Genomic DNA, 23,058 nt, shown 5'->3' with positions numbered 1-23,058 from the left:
ATTTGAAGAAAATAAGACATTTGGGGCTTTTCTCAGTTATAGAAGGAGAAGGGGGAGCAGCGGCGATTGATGAATGGTGGCGATTACAGTAGTGAGTGGTGGATGGCGGTAATAATGTGATGAGTAGTGTTGTGAGCGTAAACAGATATAGAGACAGGTGAGAGTGAGCATGAGTGGTGGCTATGGCTTGGCGGATGAGTGGTTGAGCGATGGTATGGTCCACGGTGGTAGAAGCGGACTATCGAGAGATACAGGAGCTTATCAAAATGCAGTGGTGAGTGGTGTTTGAATCAAGTCTGATTTAATGTTGAAAGAATGAGATACATCGGTGCAGACAGGAAGAAACAGAGCAGAGTGTTGCTTGATGATGTTTGAGATTAGGGTTTCTAAAGCAGAGAAACGAAAGGCGCACAAAGACAAATTTTAGGCGAGATCGGAGGATATCCGATTTTTAGTAAGGACTAATTAGTGGTCTATTTATGTCTAGTTAAGTTGAATACCAAGCTTAATATTTATTTTTTAGAATTGATTTCCATAATTATCTCCTTAATTCATGGTGTCCGTTGTATTTGGTAAGAATTAATAGTTTGATTTTCTCAAAATAAAGATTAGTGGTATTTGCATTAGATTATGGTACTTGTTGTTGTAAAGATTGTACCTCTTAATTTTTTCAAGAAATGATCAATATGCTTAATAATATAGTAAAGATGATTTCTCCTTTAATATATTATTCATATAATATATTAATAAACCATAATATCCTCTCTCTCCATAAATCATCACGTCCAATTGCTTTGGTGAAGGCAACCCAAAAGGACCATGCTACAACGGGGTCAAGTACATACCAAATATAGTTATGGACTTAGACACTAATCCAGCAACTACAACCTCTCATTCACTTTGGTTGATATTCATTTGATTGATTTTTGACCAAAACTAGTGACACGTAAAAATAGGGAAGTGAGAAGTATGTAATTTGATGGATTGAGAGGGGACTAGAAAGTTAATGAAGATATTAACATATTTGAGACAAACTTCATGTAAGTTTGATGACATTTTCCATTCTCGGACACCCATAAATGTTTTGATGTTTGATGACATATCTTGAAGCTCCTTTATCAATTATCTTCTTATAGAAGGTGCATGACCATCAACGATATATATGGGGGATGGTGAAAGGGACAAACAGGGAAACAGGTAGAATAAAGGTGTGAAATTGATGAATGTTTGGAGGTTCAAATTTTGATGGTCATGCTAATTGCATCCATGGAGTTTTATGGCTTGATAACTACATGGACATGAAAAGAGGAAAAAGGAAGGGTGGGGGTGGGGTCCCATAAACTATTATAAGAAAATATAAAAAACCTAGAAGAATTCAAATAAATAATCATTTTACATTAGATAGAGACGAAAAAAAAAGATAGCTCAAAATTTATTTTAAAAGAGAAATTTGCATATTAGATTTAGGGTTTTTAGTTTACCTTTAAGTTTTTATGATGCAAATTTTAAGAAGAGAAAACAAATATCCCATATCTTTTGTTAATATTCATCTCTCTATTTAGATAAGACGAATATAAAAAACTAAGAGAAAAAATTAAAATAGATAATTAATGGATTTGATATGTTATTTGAGTAAGAAGATGTAAAATAACAAAAGTTATGGTGATATTTAATTTATTTTTAAGAAATATAATATTATGATTCGTCACATATTGTAAAAGTTAATAGTTTCCGTTTCTAACAATTTAGTTACATAATAATCATTTTAAAATTAGAAACATGTGAGATAATTTTTTATTTATCTCCATAATTAGTTTTCTTACAAATAAGTATAACCTCAAATAATCAAACAAATTAAAATGATGTTTAAAATTCCAAACAACCATAGCCCATTCCTTTAAACACTCTAAATACAATAATCATTTCCACAGGAATTATCAAATACAGTAATTGAATTCGTATTATATTCTCATGAATTTTGTGAAATTGGTTTAGCCCAATGGTTGTGTGTGCCTTGGCCTATGAGCCTAGAACCTCCCCATGAAACCAGACTCAAATGTGGAAATCCCAATTCTAATCCTCAATCGCCGGTTTACAACTGCAGAGACGACAAGGGTTTTCTTCTCTCATCGATAGGTATCGATCCTCGCCCTCTCTTGATTTCTCTTTTCTTGCCCCCTCTTTTATTTACCTAACTTGCAATTACAAAAACCTAGATCTAGTTTGTATTTAATATGTTATATTCCAACGTGAATTTGTTGATTGATATGCGTGTATATTGTCTCTTGATTGAAATTCCTGGTACTTTCCCTTTTTGGAGTGTTCTTAAAGTCGATCATAATTACAGTAAGTTTATTTTACTAACTTCTAAATATGAATGTGATACATCTCCATGTGTAGGTTGTAAAGAGTTTTATGATCGATCAACCTTTAACTTATTGTTCTTGAAATGTTTGCAGTTGGAACACATTTGGAAGTTTACTTCATTTGAAACCAGCATAGAACATACTACATTCTTATTGTGGTCATATATGGGCTGATTGCACGTTTCATGGGAGGTGCATCGGATGAAGAACCACCCTCAAAACGTGTGAAAGCATCCTCTACAGATCACAGAGGTCTTTCAAACGGAAAATTACCAAAAGAACCTTCAAGCTTCTCATTCAGTGCTTCAATGGCTCGACCCTTAGCCTTGCAAGATGATGATGAAGTAATTGGCTCAAAGGGAGTTAAAAAAGTGGAGTTTGTTCGAATTATAACAGAAGCATTGTATTCTCTTGGGTATAGTAAAACAGGAGCTTATCTTGAACAAGAATCAGGAATACCTTTTCATTCATCTACAGTTACTGTATTCATCCAACAAATTCTTGATGGAAGTTGGGATGAAAGTTTAACCTCTTTGCATAAAATTGGAATAGTGGATGAAACTATAATTAAACTGGCATGCTTCATAATATTACAACAAAAGTTTTTTGAACTTCTTGATGGAGAAAAGACAATGGATGCTTTGAAGACACTGAGAACTGAGATAGCACCACTTTCAATAAACAACATAAGAGTCCGTGAGCTTTCTTCCCTCATTTTATCCCCTTCACCTAGAATCATTGATGGAATATCTGGTTTAGAGTTGACCAAGTCAAAGCCTCGGTCAGAGTTACTTGAGGATTTACAAAAGCTATTTCCTCCAAATGTGATGATACCAGAAAGAAGGTTGTTACAGTTAGTAGAACAAGCACTTGACTTGCAACGTGACTCTTGTTTGTTTCATAACTCTTTGGTTGGGGAAACTTCATTGTTCATTGATCATCGTTGTGGAAGAGATAAGATTCCTTCACAAACAGTTCAGGTTAGGGTATTTATGTCTTTTCCATTTCAAGTAATCTTACGTGTAATTTAAATAATCACAGATAATAAAGCTTTCGTGATATTATTGTAGATTCTTCAAGAACACAATGATGAAGTCTGGTACTTACAATATTCCAAAAACGGGAAATACTTAGCCTCATCATCCAGTGATCATTCTGCAATTATTTGGGAGGTGACATTTTTTTCTCTTCTCTTGTTAACATTTTATAATCTCTTTTGATTACACTTTCTTACTTTTATTTAACTATGCTTTCTTCACTCTCTTTTTCTATGATCCTTAAAGGTCAATCCAGATGGCAGAGTCTCATTAAAGCATACATTAATTGGGCATCAAAAACCCGTATCATGTGTTTCATGGAGCCCAAATGATGATCAAATCCTGACATGTGGTTTAGAGGAAGTTGTAAGGCGTTGGGATGTTTCCTCTGGTGAATGCCTTGAAGTTTATGAGAAGGGTATTATCGGAACAATATCTTGTTGTTGGTCTCCAGATGGGAAATCAGTTATCTCAGGATTAACAGATAAAAGCATAATAATGTGGGATTTGGATGGAAAAGAGATGGAATGTTTCAAGGGACAAAAAACTCTCAGGATTTCAGATCTACAAATGACTAGTGAACGAAAATTGATTACCATTTGGAAGGAAAATTCAATACTTATTCTTGATATAGAATCAGGAGATGAAAGATGTATAAAAGAGGATCAATCCATAGTTTCTTTCACATTATCAGGAGACAATAAGTTCTTGCTTGTTAGTCTTGCAAATCAAGAGTTACATCTTTGGAGTATCGAGGGCCATATTCGACTTATTTCAAAGTACAGGGGTTATAAACGTTCTCGCTTCATTGTTAGAGGCTGCTTTGGTGGATTTCAGCAAGCATTTATTGCCAGTGGCAGTGAAGATTCACAAGTATATTTTGACATTTTGTTAATTTGTTATATATAAGTACATTGGTATTATGAGTAAAGAAATATAAAGCATGTTGGTGTGTGTGTGTGTGTAGGTTTATATATGGCACAGAGGATCAGGGGAGCTCATAGAAACATTGGGTGGACATTCGGGTGCTGTGAACTGTGTGAGTTGGAATCCATCAAACCCACATATCATGGCATCAGCTAGTGATGATCGTACAATAAGGATTTGGGGCTTAAATCATCATCATCATCATCATCATGCTTCTGACACAAACTCTAAAACTTGCATTCATTATTGCAATGGATCAAGTTAAAAAACACTATAATAATAATAATACATTTGTTGTTTCCTTTCTTTATGAACTTGATATTTCTATATTTATAATCACAATTTGAAATGCTCACTTTATTGCTTGATTCGTTTGATTGACTTTGTAAAAGATCTAAAAACAAATTTGATGCGTAAACATGTAAAAAGAACGAAAGATTCGATGAAAGAATTTACAAATATGATTGATGTATGAACATGTTTAAGCGAATGGACCGATTTCGTGGAGCCATGGGTCTATGTTTGTTTCAATCTGTAAATCGTTGGATGAATAATTGGTGTGGTCAAAGTGGGTTGACCAACTTGAATCTTCGAAGACTGGGACGTAATCTTGACTGTTGGTGGTGGTGTGTTGGTTGTTATGGGGGTGTTGATCTTTGTGTTTGATTTGTAATCCATGGATTCCGGTGTCTAGTGGTGGTGGAGAGATGGTGGGCGGGATGGATGATTCCGGTGAGCCATTGTTTCCGGTGAGTTCTTGAACGAGAGTTTTGAAAGTTGATGAGTGAGTGATGTAAACTTTGGGCTTCACACTGCTGAGTTGGTGGTGGTGGTGGGGGTGACGGTGGTGGTGGTTCATGTGGTGGTTCTTGGAGATCTTGACAGAGGCTTTGCTCATTCTTTTTGTTTGGAAAGATTGATGGACAGCTTCTTGTTCTTGTTTCCAACGAAGATGTGTGAAGGTGAAATGTGGAAATGATATGAAGGTTGGTCATGTAGACATAATGACAAAAAATAAGATATTAGAAGATCGTTAACTTTAAAGACATGGTTAGATAACAATTTCAAAATTAAAAACTATTAGTAATTAGTTTTTGATTATTCATATCTTTCTTTGGTGAAGAACGTCGACAATTAAACAACCTATTCTCGTTCTTTTTGAACAAGCAACCAAAATTTATAAAATGACTTTTGGATGATGAAATGCATTTACACCGTTAAATTTGTAATAAATCAATGCATTTACATTGTAAAATCTAACAAATAGTCATTAAGCAAGTTTCACAAAATGATAAAAATAGTTTTTATCCAACATTCTTTCAACTTAAACGGATCCATCCAACGGACATCCACGGTAATGATCATTTGTGTGCAAAATTTGCTCCTTAGGACCATCTCAGAGAAAAAAGTTTCATAAGGACCATTTCAGGGGAAAATGATAAACCTAAAGGATCATTCATGAGATTTTGTCTATATTAAAAGTTTCAAAAGTAAAATGATACAAGCAAAATTTTAAAAATGTACAACCTCATTTCTCGTCAATTTGTTATAGTTGTATTTTTTAAAACATAAATAGGTAAATAAACAACTAACATTAATAATAATAATAATAATAATAATAATAATAATAATAATAATAATAAAGAAATGAGTTTTGGAGGCTTTATAATTATTTTCTAAGGACCAAAGTTGTCAATTCAAGAACTTATGGATGCAAAGAAATTTGTTTTTGGGGTTGTTTTGTCATTAGGGGATAAATTAGGGGTAAATTGTGTAAATTTAATTTTAGCCATTCTTTTGCTAACATTGATCCAACTCATTTAACTTGGACTAATTTAATCCAGGAGCCCAAAAGCTACAGTGTTTGTGTGTGTGTGTGTGTGTTTGGGTCGTCGGTTGGGAATGAGAAAAAGAGAGGTATTCGATTGAATCCTATTACTTTTTCTCCTTCTTTTGGTCGAAAACCCTTGTCACCACCGTGATTGCCATGGCTCCCACCGTCGAGCTGCCACTACCATGATGGCAGTGGGTGTGATGATTAGATCTCATCTTGTATCCCTTTGTGTTGTTGAGATATTGATTGAATACAAACCAAAAAGCCTTGGTCCATGATTTACCCACATAGCATTGTACTTTGGATTTCCATGTTTGGCGACATACTTTAGGTGAAGCTTGTACCTCCTAATATCATTTTTTACTCCACTCTTGATGGTCTCTGATTTCCAGCTTTATAATCATTCTTCATAATGACTTAATGGGTTAAGAAGTCATTTAACCCTTAATAACCAAAGCTGGAAATGCTATGAAATGGACCAATTTATCCATATTTTGTAAAAATCATAGAAAAATCATGGAACATCATTTTGAGTCGAGACTAGTGCCCAAAGTAGCGTGTATGAGTCTTCTCAATTTCTCTAGTTTTGCCCAGAAGCTGGAAATGACTCTAATTAGGGTAAAATCATCATTTTTACATAATGGTCCGAAACGAGCTATTATGAAATGCAGTTTTGTAAAAATCATAACAATTTGTAGAAAAATCATATGAACGTTGTGTAAGTAGTCCCTGAAAAGGTATTGACCAGAACTACTTGCAAATGTTGTAGTTTTGCAAAATATGGGGTTTAAGGAGGCCAAAACAGGTCCTGAAAAGACTGTAATTTGATGTAAAAATCTGAAATTCAACCCATAAGCCTATTTGCATATTTGGGGTATCAAAGTAGTCATATCTTAACTCTAATTGCTATTATTAGGAAGGTTCAAGGGTGACATGGTGTAAAGGAGTATTGTGCTACTTTGGAGGGTGCTTTCGCTATTAGAGGTGAGTTCATCTCTTCACAACTTTAGGGTGTTATATGCTTATTATAGGTCGGGTGAGACTAGCAACTATGTGATTGATAGTTAATGTGATACGTGTTGTATGAGTTATATTTAATGTTGTTCATTATTGTATAGATTATATTGGATGTGTTTGAGGCCGAAGGCCGAAAGGCCAGGCTAATTGACTGAAGGCCTTGTGCCGAGTCAGACTAACCGAAGGCCATTGTGCAAAGTCAGAGGGACCGAAGGAAGAAACGCCATGTCTGTGGACCGAAGGCAGTAATGCCAAGTCCTCATTTGGGTGTTGTTTAGGATGTGTTCCTGAATAGGCAAAAATTATGTGATTTTGATGTTTAAGATATATATATATATATATATATATATATATATATATATATATATATATATATATATATATATGATTGAATGATTTATAAAGGCATGATAAGTAGGAGTAGGGTATTATGCTTCTAATGTTATGATGTGTTGGAATTCACTAACCTTCGTGCTTACCTTTTCCTTTATAAATGACTATTACATGTACATCAGGTATAAATAAGGGTAAAGGATTAGCTTGACTGTACACATACGTGGTTTGAAGATTGGGTCCTTGTTACAAACACTTGATATGAGACTTTATCACTATTACACTCGAGTCCTGGTAATTTCTCTCCTAGTCCTTTAGTTTTTGATTTTGGCAGTTTTGGCCCTTATGCGGGGGGTACCTAGATGGTACGCTGGGCGTAAGGGGGTTAAGTGGAAACGACGCCCTTTTGAGGAGTATGTTAGGCGTAATCTGAGTACGCAGGGCGTACTTCGTCTGGACACAAACCCTAATTTTTAGGGTTTGGACCCTATATATTGAACCTTAAGTCCAATGCCCTCATTTCATTTCTAGCCTCCATCACTTGAAACATTTTCCCTTGAAAACCCTAGCCTTATTTTTGCATTTTGAAGCTTGAGAGTGTGTTTTTGTTTCAAAGGAAGAAGAATGTGGTGGTGAAGCTTGGAAGCTAGAAGCAAGCTTGGATATGAAGGTATTGCATCATCCTCAACCTGCAGAAGGTATAAAGTTCATACCTTGGTGATTAAGTTGATAGATCTTGTTGTATGTTGATATTATGAAATTTTGTCCCCAAATATGGCCTTCTTGTGCATGGCATACTATAGAGCAAATGGGTTGTCCTTCTGGACGTTTTTCTAGGCTTAGAATGATAAAACTGTGTTCTTGAACCTTAGTTCCTCCCCATGCATGAGTATGATGGTATTAATGGCTTAAGATGTTGGGGTTTTAGTGATTAAGCACATTAGGGCCATGCAAGACCACAAAGTTGGAAACTTTATGGTCAAGGACAACATATGAGACTTGGATATGTAGTTTAGTCGAAAAAGGCTTATGCATTAAGTCCTTAATTAGTTAAGAACATTCAACTACGTAAGCTGGGCGTACCAGTCGGTACGTCGTGCGTACGCGGTCAGACCCCCGACTGTTTTGGTCGCAACCGAGAACGCCCATCGTAAGATCGAAGTACGCCCCCACGTACTAGAGTGAGTTGTCTTGGTTGGGTTGACTCGACCGGTTTATTGAGTTTGACCAATTTTAACCGAAGGGTATTATGGATAATTTAGTATTAGTTAAGGTTGTATTATGAATTTCATAATAGGTGACGGGTAGAGCCGGTATTCGGGGTCGAGACTTATTTCAGTTTGTGTTCGATTTGAAAGGTGAGTTCTCTCACTATGACAATGGGTCTAAGGCACCAAGGTCGGCCCATTTATTATGTATATATATATATATATATATACACACACACACACTAGGGTGTAGGATTGATATGATAATTATGTGTGAATTGTTATGTATATGTTGACATATAGATGATTGGGTTGAGGCTGCGTGCCAACAAACCCGGTATGGTTGGGTTGATACTGGAAGTCAACAAACCCGATATGGTGAGGTTGAGGCCAAGTGCCAACAAACCTGGATGGGTGGGTTGAGGCCATATGCCAACAAACCCTGGATGGTTGGGTTGAGGTGTTACTACTATGTGTTATAAACCAACAAACCCAGTATGGTTGGGTTGAGGTCAAGGAACAACAAACCCTGTATGCATGCTTGTATTATATATGTGATTGTTTTATTATGGGGTATTTTGGGAAGCTCACTAAGCTTTGGCTTACAATTTGGATTTCAATGTTTCAGGTACTTCTGATGAACAGGGAAAGGTGAAGGGGTGATTGTACACATCATCCCACAGTTTATGTTGATTGATAGTTTGATTCGATGTTTAGACTTATTATAACGTAACTTTTGGACGTATGGATTTGTGTTTTAAAAATGAAAAATTTTACTCTGATTTTTGGGACGTTACAAGTTGGCATCAGAGCCTTTGTTTGATCGAACTGGATGAGCATTCGTGTGATTTCGGACTCAAACTAAGGATCTGCAAAAAAAATATTCAAAATTGTTTCCAAATAAACACAAGAGGAATGTGATGTGTACAATCAACCGGAGCTCAAGAAGGTTTCCCCGAATAGCCCCACGTGTTATGTTATGTTATGTGTAACATCCATAAAATTCATAAAAATTTTAAACTTTTTCAAACATCCAAAAACCACCATAAATTAAAAATTGTTTTCAAAATAGTTTGTCATCAGAGTAATCCCAAAAATCATAACATAAAATACGAGAAGGTGCACGATCAAGCCTTCGCCTTCCCACGATCATCCGAAGTACCTGAAACAAAATCCACAACTGTAAGCGCAAAGCTTAGTGAGTTCCCCCAAAATACCAATACAATAACAACACACGTATAATAACAGCATACTATGGCACAATCAACCATCGGGTTGGAATGCCAACATGTTATGGGTCCAGTCAACCTTCGGGTTGGAATACCCCCGACCCTCAACCATCGGGTTGGAATGCTAACATACTATGGGTCCAATCATCCTCGAGATGGAATACCCTTGGCCCACAACCATCGGGTTGGAATGCCCCGGCCTGTTGGCTTACGCACAAAGCAGAGAAGCCTCAACCACCAATCAAATATGTGCACATATAACAGATAATCAAGTAACAGTCTACAGACGATCAGACAGATCCAACAGGCCACTAAGCATAACATCATCCTATCTACCAGGATACCGATCTTAACAGATCATAACAGCATAGCAACACGCCTGACAGAATATCAATCCGTTGGGCCGGAATTGGTGCCTTTGACCCGCAAGTATAGTGAGGAAAATTCACCTCTCAAGTAGTGCTGAACCGGTAAAATCCAACTCTAAGACTCAACTCCAGACTCAACAGCTTACAACCACCATGTAACCATTCTATCAAAACCTCCAAATACCCAAAATGCCCTCAAAGTCAAACTTGGTCAACCATGGTCAAAGTCAACAGTCAACAGTCAAGGTCAACAGTCCATGTTGACCCAACTCGTCGAGTGCATCTATCGACTCATCGAGTTCCTTCAGTACTTCAGAAAACAAGAAAAACCCGAACCAACTCGTCGAGTTTCTACAGTATCCAGAAAATGGGAAGATCCGATTCAACTCGCTGAGTTGACTAGGCAACTCGTTGAGTTTCTCCTAGTCTTAAAGCATTCAACCAATTCCCAAACGGATCTAGTGCCACAAACCATAAATCTAGTCCCTTAGAACTGAAATACCACGTAAAGTTGTTAACTTTACGTCCATGCACGGCATCAAGAGGCTAAAACACTAAAATCAAGCTTATTAAAGGACTTAGAGCATGAAGGAGGGTCGAGACTTGATAAAGTTGGCGACTTTAAGTCCATGGAGGCCATGAGATGCCCATATTTGAAGTCCTACCTTCATAACATGCTTAAATCCCAGAATAGTCCCAAAATGGGTTAATAATGGCCATAAACTTTCAAATGAAGAGATATAGCAAAGGGATGGTCAAGGTATCGACTTTATACCTCAGAATGACTGCAACAACAATGAAAATTCCGATCTAAAGCCTTCCTCTGAATCAATCCACTTCAAGCTTCAAGTTCCTTCCAAAAGAGCACCAAAAATCACACTCCAAGCTTACACACACTCAAAATGAGAGATGAGGCGCAAATTAGGGTTTCTCTGGACTGAGGGGACGATAAGGGAGGCCAACAATGAGTCATAAGTTCTTTAAATAGGGTGCAAAACCCTAAAAATTAGGGTTTCATAAGCAGACATCAACTCGTCGAGTTTTTCTTAACAAATCTTCGAGTTGAGAGCTTCCAACACGTCGAGTCTGAGGCCATCAACTCGACGAGTTCCAAAGGAGAAATTGTCTTTTAAGCCATAAATCTCATACCTGAGAGTCGGGATGTTACAACTCTCCCCCACTTGAACTAGGCTTCGTCCTCGAAGCCTGCTGCAGTGAACAAATCCGGATAGTGCTCCCGCATCTCAGCATGCGGCTCCTAGGTCCACTCAGATCCCTTCCGATGATGCCACTTTACCTTTACCAAAGGTATCTCCTTGTTCCGCAAATTCTTTACCTTCCTTTCCAGAACCGCTACTGGCCTCTCAACATAGTTCAGGCCGCTCATCAACCTGAATGTCATCCAATGAAACCACTGCATCCTCGTCCAGCACACACTTCCGCAACTGTGAAACATGAAAAGTGCTATGAATCTAACTGAGCTCCTCCGGAAGATCCAATCTGTAAGCAACCTTGCCAACCCTGAAATAACCTGGAATGGTCCAATAAATCGGGGACCCAACTTTCCCCTCTTCCTGAAGCGGATCACACCCTTCCAGGGTGAGACCTTCAGTAACACAATGTCACCGACCTGAAACTCCAACTCAGATCGGCGCCAGTCGGCGTAACTCTTATGCCGACTCTAAGCAGTCTGCAACCGCTGCCTGATCTGCTAAATCATCTCGGTAGTCTGCAGAACCACCTCAGTCCGACCCATCACCCTGTGACCAACCTCGCCCCAACAGACTGGGGTACGACATCTCCGCCCATATAACAACTCAAAAGGCGGAGCACCAATACTAGAGTGGAAGCTGTTGTTATAGGAGAACTCTGCAAGGGGTAGGTAGGAGTCCCAACTCCAACCAAAATCAATAACACATGCACGCAGCATATCCTCGAGAGTTTGAATGGTCCGCTCACTCTGGCTGTCGGTCTGCGGATGATAAGTTGTGCTGAAATGCAGCCTCGTGCCCATTTCCTCATGGAACTTCTGCCAGAAACGGGAGGTGAATCAAACATCACGGTCCGAAACAATAGAGACCGGAACCCCATGACGAGCAATGATCTCGCGAATACACACATCGGCCAACTTCTCGGCCGACGAGCTCTCCCGAATTGCCAGAAAATGTGCACTCTTGGTCAATCGATTCACGATGACCCATATAACATCCAAAACCTTTGCCGACTTCGGCAACTTGGTGATAAAATCCATCGATATCTACTCCTATTTCTACATGGGAACCTCCAGAGGCTGCAGCTTGCCATGTGGCCTCTGATGCTCGGCCTTGACCATCCTGCAGGTCAAGCACCTCTTAACATACCAGAAGATCTCTCTCTTCATGCACAACCACCAATACCTCAATATAGGATCCCGATACATCTTGGTGGCCCCCAGATGAATAGAAAAACGAGACTAATGAGCCTCTTCCAATACAATCTGTTTGAACCCACCAGACACAGGAACCCAGACCCGACCGCAATGGGTCAACAACCCACGACTGACAGACACAAATCTGGTAATCTCACCCCTGATCCTCTCAATTTTCCAATTGTCATCTCGAAAACCCTCAGTCTGAGCCTCCCTAATCAAATCCACAGATATCCTCATGCACATCCTCGGAATAGAAGATCCATCCGACTTGCGGCTCAGGGAATCCGCCACCACATTCGCTTTACCCAGATGGTAAAGGATCTTGCAGTCGTAGTCCTTAACTACGTCCAGTCACCTGCATTGCCTCATGTTCAGGATCGGATGATCCATACTATGCCTCAAACTCTTTTGATCTGTGTAGATAGTACAACGGACCCCATAAAGGTAATGCCTCCAAATCTTGAGAGTGAAAACCACCGCTCCCAACTCAAGATCGTGTGTGGGGTACCTCGTCTCATGTGGCTTCAGCTTCCGCGAAGCATAAGCTATCACTCGTCCTCTCTGCATGAGGACTGCTCCCAAGCCGGTGATGGACGCATCACAGAAAACCACAAAATCCTCAACTCCCTCTGGAAGGGTCAAGACTGGGGCCTAGCAAAGCATCTGCCAAAGGGTCTTAAATGTTGACTGCTGCTCAGGGCCTTACTGGAAATCCACCCCCTTCCTCGTCAGACGAGTGAGGGGTACTGCAATCTTGGAGAAATCCTGAATAAATCTCTGGTAGTACCCTACCAGACCCAAAAAACTCCTGATATCCGAGGAATATTTCAGAATCTCCTACTGCATTACCGCCTCGATTTTGGTCGGATCGACCAAAATTCCATCTTGGTTAAAGATATGTCCAAGGAACTGAACCTCTCGCAACCAAAACTCACACTTCGAGAACTTAGCATAATGTCGTTCTCGCCTCAACACCCCCAGAAGCTCGCGAAGATGCTTCTCATGCTGCTCCCTGGTCTTGGAATACACCAAGATATCATCAATGAACACGATAAATGAGCGATCAAGCATCGGCCTGCATACGCAATTCATTAAATCCATGAATACCGCAGGTGCATTGGTGAGCCCAAATGGCATCACCACGAACTCGTAATGCCCATAACGAGTCCATAATGCGGTCTTCTCCACGTCCTCCTTCATCACCCTGACCTGATGGTACCCAAACCTCAAGTCGATCTTGGAGAACCAAGATGCTCCCTGAAACTGATCAAAAAGATCATTAATACGAGGAATAGGATAACGATTCTTCACCGTTAACTTGTTCAGCTCCCTATAATCGATGCACATCCGGTGCAAACCATCATTCTTCTTGACAAAAAGAATCGGTGTTCCCCACGGAGAACTGCTCGGGTGGTGCCAATCGGTACGGCGCCTTGGCAATAGGGGTGGCACCTGGCACAAGGTCAATCCGGAACTCGACCTGCCTCTCAGGAGGCACTCCGGGTAACTCCTCCGGGAATACATCAGCGAACTCTATGACGACCGGAACATCTGAAAGTGAAACCTGATCCCTGACCCGCGTATCCACCACATACGCCAAATAACCCGCACACCCGTGCTCAATATACTGTCGCGCCCTGGCTGCTGAACAAAATCATGAATCCAGTCTGGTGCCCTCTCCATAAATAACCAGTTCTCCCCCACTTGGGGTTCGAACTACCACACGCTGACCCTTACAATCTATCATGGCACCGAATCGACTCAGCTAGTCCATACCCACGATCACACACACATCCCCCATAGGAATCGGAATCAAATCGATCGGAAAGGACACCCCAAAGATCTCTAGAACACGTCCCTGATAAACCGAAGAAGCAGAAACCTTGTGTTCGTTGGCGATAGAAACTCGCAACGGACACTCCAGATCCCCCATGGGCAAAGCAAACTCCCTACTAAAGGACTGAGAAACAAAAGGCCGACTCGTACCCGAGCAAACAACACTAAAGCAGGCAATTAGTGATGGGATTTGAGCATTCTAACACTCCTAAGGTGTACATCCAACCCTATAAACCTTGGATCTATGTTTGTCTAAAATACATGCAAAAATACTTTTCCCAAGGTTCATAATCCTATCTAGCATACATGGGGAACTTCTAAACATAAAAGTTAGCTAGAGTTACATACCTTGTAATTGATTTGATTCCTTGAAAACCTTGAGAGCCTAGCACCCCAAGTGTGATGCCTCAAATGTCTCACACAACACCAAATGCACTTGGAATAAACTTTTGAGAGAGAATGTCACACTTAGAAATCGGCTTGCCCTCAATCTTGCTTCTAGTGTCGATTTTGGTGAGCTTCATATCCTTTATATAGTGTGTTATAATTAGGGTTACACCATGTAAAACCTAATGTAACATGGCTCTTCATTTCCATGACCCATGGGTTTGTAACTCCCATGGAGCATCCATGGATCATCCTATGGACCTTAGCCCAACTTGATAATCCATGGAGCCTTTAGCCCACTATACAAGTTATGGATGATTTACATAATCAACCCATATATTTAATTAGTCATCTTTTGATCACTTAGTTAATACTAGATTAATTCTTGATCAATACTAATTAAATAATATTATTAATATATTAGAACTTATAATATATTAATAAACCATAAGTGTTATTTCTCTCATTTTAGTTTATCCAAATGCATGATGTCATGCAACCCAAATAGACCATGTCGGGTCGGGTCAAGTACAACCCAGAAATAGTTATGAACTTAGATACCTAATCCAACAGTCTCCCACTTGGGTAAGTCTAATAACTATAACTGCAAGTATGACTTCAGGAACCGATCAGCAATCGTAGCTCTTTTCAAGGTCTCGCGGAACTAAGGTGATGATGATACACCATTTTAGATAAGTGATCATATAATCCTCTGTTCTAGATATCAGCCGGACAAATACATGGAACAATGTCTTACTTATTGTCCAGCAGTTTGTTTCCCGATTTCCGACTTGTTTGACATAGAACTTAAGTGAACAGATCAACTTAGTTCTGATCGGGCCCGGTACATAGGTCAAAACAAAATCATCGAGGGGCCCAAATATCGCTTCTAATCCAAGAAGGAACAGATAAAATTTGACTCATATGCTTGTTCTACTACTTGTTGAATCATACACAAATGCACGTTTTATAACATCGAGTTACCAATGCGGTTTCGTACGATCAATGTATAACCAATTCATAGGCAACAAGTCATATCTCTAGGTTTGAAGACTTATATGATATTACCGTCTCACGATCACTCGAGATAAATTTCCATGAAGTGATACCAGTAAGCGTGGGTTGAATCCAATACTCATAACTTATGAGCACTCATGAGTGTCGTAGCACCACTTTGTCCAACATCTTAGACCTCTACAATCCAACTCATGACAGTCTTGATTCATATCTACTTCCAACATATGACCGACTGTGGATGGTTTGAATAACTTAGTCATTCAGGAAGAGCGACTTAGTTATTCTGGAAGTCAAAACATGCAAAGTGAAACACAAGAATAATCGAATCAATTATGGTCTCAGAACTTATGAATATAAATAAAACACCTTTTATTTATCACCATATTGATTGCACATTATTCATTGTATACTGTTTCAAACTATCAACTTTAGACTTGAATTAAAACAATAGTTGTCCCATGCTCCGAGCATGTACACTATGTTTTCTAAACACTAGTCATGCCATACACCAAGTATGCACACTATGTTTTCTAAACACTAGTTATGCAATACATCAAGTATGCACACTAAGTTTGTCTATGATCTTTACTCTGTGAAATAGATCGATTGAACATACTTCCAATGATTCTCATTTCACAATCCCAAATCCATACTACAAATGCACGAATCCCAGATTCCTGGCATTTACTTAAATATGTTAGATTCTAAACTTATATGCAGTGGTCCTCTTGTAATGATTATGCACAAACTCACAAAGACTTGTCAACAGACATTACAGAGTATTCCAATGGAGATAAATTCCATGGAAACGAAGTCTCATATTCAAAGTTCATTGCTTTGAACATTCTTCTTGCATTAAGTTTCCTAATCTTACACAAATTTAATGAATAGCTTCCACCTATGGGAACATTTCCATATTCCCTTTTTAACTATTACTCTTAAACAAGAGTTACCTCCTTTCAGAATATGTCAATATGGTCCTTCCAAAATTAACACTATACTTCCAACTGTCCTTGAGCAACCAATCTTTGGTAATCCTTAGATTGTCCTCAACAATTGCTTAATCAAATTAGTCATATCCAGTTCTACTACTTTCCCCTCTTAATGCTCTAGACATTTTGGAAAAATTTAGAACAGATGAATATTATAGCACATGCAATCGATCCTATATCCGAAGCATATGGGACACGATTCATAAAGACATGATACTAGACCAGTCTTTTGCTATAATATTTCTATTTCTATTCGCCAAGTTCTCATAATTCAGATTATGAAGAGGGATGCCGTAATCATAATCGAATTTTAGAACGCAAATAATGGACCCATATATAGAATTTCCTTATGTTGAGCCATTCCAACATGAAATTCATATATATATCCTTGACTAAATATGATTAAAACCTCAATCTAAGCTTTTAGAATTGAAGTGAAGTATAATTTCCTCTCCCTTAATTATAGCAAAACAACTTTTCCCAATTGAAACCTTTTTGTTTTTCTATAATTAACATTGCTAACTTGCAACACTTATCATAATTATCATGCTCCCACATGCATGATGATTATTAGCATAATACTTATGCTCCCACTAGCTTCGACATGTACTGAGAAATCAGCTGGATTTCTAGAAATCAATACTTTATTGACCTTCTTACCAAAGTTCACATTTCTGATACGAGATGCTTTTGCTAAAACTTTATCAAAATCATACACCTTTCCTTAGGTAGCACGTATGTGTGTCTAAACACTTTCAGAACTATGAAAAGGGATTCTGTAATCATAGTCTCAATTGTTTAGACCTTTGCCATTACTCACAAGTCCATGTTAGTGTGCCGGTTAACCACACACGCTCCACTAACGACTTTGAGAATACAAATATCACAATTGTTATCTACTTAAAATCTACTTAGTGGAAGTGTTTCCTCTCCATCATTTCCATGAATCGGAGAGAAACCTTATGACACTTAGATTTTATGGTGTATGTATTCTTATCCATGTGAATTTGTCAATACCATAATCACAAGACAAGAATAATGACAAATCCAAACTCATATGGACTGAACTCAATATTAATTTCTTGCCACCTGGCAGCTCAAGGGCCTGTCATTGCTTCCAAGCTGCTATGCAACCAATTGAGAACTCTCAGAACTCATATGCAAAGCCAACTTTAACTGGAATGGGCACAGAAATAAGAATATGTCAACACGATAGGTTATAAACCTCAGGTCGTGTGCTAGTGATAAACTATAGGTTTTCCTTCTTGATTAGATCTAGAAGCCTTTTTCCAAGATCTTTAAGACTCCCACTGTCCTCTTGACATATAAGACTCACTTGCCAAATATTCAAGAGATAGTGCGGATTCTTTATCAAGAGAAACACTTTGCACAATTGGCCTTAGTTGGTCTTTGTTTTATCCAAAACATCACAACTTACCAATTTCAAATGTACAAGAGTAGGACACTTTTACTCTTACATTTGACAAGTGTTATAAACCTTTCTTTAAGATATGTCACTTAACTTACAGTCTTGGAGTATGACTCTAAGACTTGTTTTGGAACGAAGTATGACTCATCTTCTTGATTCAACCATTTCAGCAATTCTTGATTCCTATTCTTAGCCATAGGAATGCACTAAGATGTCCTTAGAAAATCAATTGTGACATGGTTTCTTAATCATTAAGATGATCACACAACATGATACTAAAGTACTCTCCCATCTTTTCAGATTTGAGAAACTTTTATCTTTCTGCCTAATTTGATTCTTCTCATTCGTTCTGTCATACATCGAAGCTTTTCCAATGTTTCAGAATTATACTTAACTTGTAAGTATAACCATTTTTACTAAACCTTTGTAAATCATGACGAATAGTCTTATCAATCTTTTGTGGTGGACTTGACTAGTACACAAGAATGTGTACTCGATCCCTTAGTCCTTCACTTGACTCACATATAGCTGTGAACAAGGAATTAGTCTTAATTTTCCAAAGCTGAAAGTTCTCATTCATCATACTATACAACTCGCATGATTCCAAGTTTTGGTCCACATGAAACTTGGTTGATGAGAATATTCCTTATTTGGTAAATTTAGACATTACCACAAATGATAGAATCAAATCCACATTTCCCTTATTGCTAGAACCATAAAAACATCACTTTTCCATAAATGTCATTGCAAGGAGATATAAAATAAAGTAAAACAAAATTTTATTTATTTAATAAATGCGGAAAACTTATCCTTACAATGCAACTTTAAATGAAAACTATGCTATTACATATTTCCTAGCAATTTATCTTAACTCTCTAAGTAGTAGCTCAAGAATCCGATCTTCAAACCATGCGGTTGAAATCCATCTTCGCGATCAGATTCAGCATACCTTTCCTTTAAGTTTCCTTCCCTTTGCTTGATCCTGCCAAACACAAAAAAAAAATGTAACCGAGTCACATTTTGTATTAAGAATCATCAATAAGGAACTTAATAGAGTTAGATAGTGGACTTACCTGAAGTAGAGTCAAATCTTCTTGCTTTTTTCTCTTCTCTCTTAGATCTTTCAGGTAGTTAGGGCAGTTTCGCAACCAATGCCCCTTCTCTTGACAATGAAAACATATGGACTCTTTGGGGATGGTACATGGGACTATCACAGACTTAGCTTTTCCCTTTACCTTTTGGTCAACCGGGTGGACCAAGGCCGATCCCTTTCCATTGGGAAGAGAAAGCTTTTCTGGACTTCCAATGTTACCATTGTCAATGTCCATGGAAGTTTGAGAAATAGACCTTCCACCCATATTTGCTTGACTTTTGCACCAAATCATTGCTGATTCAGCAGCAACAAGCAAATAAGAAAGATCTATTAGGGTCATGTCGTGATCTGTCATATAGTAGTCTTTAATAAACTCACTATACGACTCAGGAAGTGACCGAAGAACCCAGTCAATAGCAAACTTCCTTGAAATAACAGCACCCAGCATTCTCAACCTGTCAATGTGTGACTTCATTCTTAAGACATGAGTGCACACAGGTCTTCCATCTTTATGTTTTATTTCTAGTAGAGCTTGAGTGAACTTAAACCTTTCAAGTATTCGGGCTTGTGGGTCAGGGAGAATAAATGGAGGAGGTGGAGGTAGAGAAATATGATTTCCATGAGATTTGGGAAGATCACAGTTGTCTAACCCAGACATCTGCAATGGGAGATATTCAAGTTAGTTGATTTTAAGTCCTTAATATAACACCCAATATGAAATATTAAGGCGAGGACCCAACACAATATTTTATAACTTGGAAGAGGGATGCCGTAATCCAAGCTATAAAATATTTGAAGGTAGGTGAATGACGATGCACCGATTTCCACCATGAAAAACGAAATAAATTATTAGGTTTTAATTGGCTTTGAAACTCTTAGATCTTTTGAGATTCATTGATCTTCCAATGGCATGTTTCAATCTCGAGTGTGCCCTTCATGTTTTGTGACTGGGATACCGAGGATCACAAAACAAGGTGTGAAGTAACCATGCAAATTACTTGGTACCCTTAATGTTTTTCACTTAATCGATGTGCCGGTCAACCACACGCGCTCCACCGACCTATGAAAAACCTTAAGTCACCCTTTGCCTACCTTGTTAATTCCAAGTTAGTGTGCCAGTGTAACGCCCGTAGATCCGGGCTAGTCAATTTAGAGACGATAAGCATCAAAAATGACTTTTTGATGGAAGATTATTTAGAAAAAAGTAATCTTAACTAAGTTGTAGTATATGTTACAAGGATTCCGTACATATAAAGAACGCCGAAATCCGAGTTATAACGAAGAAGTTATGACCTGTCGAAGTTTCGCGACACAACCGGCACGACACAGCGCGACGTAAATAGTGAATTTACGATAGAGTGATATTTAGCCATAGTGGTCTAAATGAAAGTCGTAGAGTTCGTTAAACCGAGAGCGTGCATGAAAAGAACGTCTAAATCTGACTTCGTATGAGGAAGTTATACTTTTTCTAAGTTTCGACTTAGCGGTATACAGCCCAAATCTTGAAATTGAGATCGAGTGATATTTGGCCGAAACAATCTAAACGAGAATCGAAGATCTCGTCGATAGTAGTCCAATGGTAAAAAGACAGACGAAAACGGACGTCAGATGAAGAAGTTATGATTTTATAACGGAGTTTTCCTGTCCCGGCCTACTAAATATAATATATTAAAAATAAATCAAAACTAGCCGACGGAGTCTAAACGAAAGTTGTAGATCATAATCTCACCTACGCGTGGATATAAAGAACGTCGAAAACAGAGCTCGTATGCGAAAGTTATGAATTTTTGAAGTTCGAGGCACGCATACCAAAGCTTATCCGAACTACGCCCCGCGTAGATCTTCGTACGCCCAGCGTACGCATGAAAGAGGCGTTACGCCCCGCGTACATGGAAGTTACGCCCAGCGTAACCTGATGACCAGCACCCTATAAATAGAAGACGAGGGTTGCCGATCTTTTTGCTCAAAATTCTTCTCTCTCTCCCGTATTTCCTCGTTTTTCGTGCAAGTTTACCCCCGAAGCCCCGGTATCATTCCCGACACCCGAAGCAAGCCCCGAAGCCCAGAGGATCCAGAGAAGTAAAGTTTCCGAGCCAAGACTCTGCCCGCATAAAGCCCAGTTTTGGAGAAAACGTCCCGGTTTTATCGGAAAAGATTATTTTAAGAGACGAGGTGTTGTCTGATCATCGTGTTATCAGGTGAGTGTGTAGTTACTTTCTTCTACCGCATAGATATGAAGTATTTGCTATGAAATACGTGCTATGTGTTTATACGTTGTTTGTTTACTTGAGATGGTTGTTGAATGAATTTTTTATACAGGTTTTTAAATGATTTAAACTATATATATGTAATTTATATCTACAAATATGTTGGGTAGAACATGGGTAGATGAAATAGTTGGTGTGTGAGGAAAGATTAGTTTGAGGATGATAAGAAAGATGATATAGATCATGAGATGTGGGAGACAGGTGAAAAATGAGTGAAACCTTTACCCAAACGATGGCCCCCGTCATTCAGCAGAGTAGGGATGACAACCACGGACTATTCTAGACAGTCCTGTGGAACACTAGCAAGCTCGCAACTTGTAGGTGTTGTGGACTTGATGTTCACTGGTGTACTCTAAAAACCCTGACAGCTATAGATTTAGTGCCTTATAATAAAACGATGGTAGCTATGGATTTAGTACTGTATGGATGAACCTTGGTAGCTATGGATTTAGTACTGCGTAGATGAACCTCGGGCAGAAATGGACTTTGTGCCAATTCCCTAGGTCAATCCTTAGGAATGAATGAAGGAAGGATAGTTAATTCTTAGGGTAAGACCTTAAGAAATAAAGAAGATAATGGGGATGGGTAATTGGATTGATTGTTTGATGATTAAATATAATAATTATATTATTGTGGGTTGAAAACCCTATATGCTCACCAGGCTCCCAAGCCTGACCCACTCAGTTTATTTTGTATTACAGGAAGTGGCTCAAGAGCATAAGTTGGTTGACGTGACGAGAGATAATGGATTATAGGCCAGTAGTTATAAATAACTGTTGTAAGGTCTGTATTATAATGTTTATGCTTTTGGTCTGTATCGGAACATGACATCCCGTGATTTTGTTAAATAATGAAAATACATTTCTTTAAGAAATGATTTGATAAATTCTTATCATATTTTGTTTTGGGAACAAATTCCGCAACGGTTTTCTTTAAACGATTACTCTGATTTTAAAATAAAGCATAAACAAACCGGTCTTTTCTGGCCGTGATTTTGGGGTTGTCACAGCCGGTTAACCACACACGCTCCACTAACCGACTTAAGCAAACTGCAAAGTGTAATTTCATGGGCTAGCACCTTATTCACTTTTTTCCTAAAGTAACTAAGATTGGGAATTATAAAACATTTAGTTACTTTATATTCATCATTAATACTTTTAATGAGGGGAGAATTCTAGTCCTTGTCCTACCCGTTCGGCTAACGACCCTCCACCAGTCAAGGAAGCGGTGGGTGAGAGTGGACACCCATTAAGCTGCCATTTTATAGGCAACAACCTTATACCCCCCTTATAGACCGGTTTCGTGAAT

The 23,058-nt window shown here is 38.5% G+C and overlaps 1 protein-coding gene across 1 annotated transcript; it reads left to right on the top strand.

Moving 5' to 3' along the window:
- Positions 1–1,940: 1,940 nt before the first annotated feature.
- On the top strand, positions 1,941–4,707 carry LOC145104002 (WD repeat-containing protein 26 homolog). The gene is made up of 5 exons (XM_079041285.1): positions 1,941–2,136; positions 2,460–3,346; positions 3,437–3,538; positions 3,650–4,276; positions 4,371–4,707. Exons 2-5 carry the CDS (start codon positions 2,552–2,554, stop codon positions 4,593–4,595), a joined length of 1,749 nt encoding a protein of 582 aa, XP_078897411.1. The 5' UTR covers positions 1,941–2,136; positions 2,460–2,551; the 3' UTR covers positions 4,596–4,707.
- Positions 4,708–23,058: the final 18,351 nt, after the last annotated feature.

Source organism: Lactuca virosa, chromosome 4 (assembly GCF_052849685.1).
Source record: "Lactuca virosa cultivar CGN04683 chromosome 4, Lactuca_virosa_CGN04683_v6, whole genome shotgun sequence".
NCBI classification, from domain to species: domain Eukaryota; kingdom Viridiplantae; phylum Streptophyta; class Magnoliopsida; order Asterales; family Asteraceae; genus Lactuca; species Lactuca virosa.
Note: the sequence above shows the minus strand (reverse complement) of the source record. Positions and strands in the feature narration are given on the sequence as shown.

Coding starts and splice junctions, on each gene's coding strand:
- LOC145104002 (XM_079041285.1), top strand. CDS start 2,552: ATGGGAGGTGCATCGGATGAAGAACCACCCTCAAAACGTGTGAAAGCA. Junction 3,539..3,649: donor ATTCTGCAATTATTTGGGAG/GTGACATTTTTT, acceptor TGATCCTTAAAG/GTCAATCCAGATGGCAGAGT. Junction 4,277..4,370: donor GTGGCAGTGAAGATTCACAA/GTATATTTTGAC, acceptor GTGTGTGTGTAG/GTTTATATATGGCACAGAGG.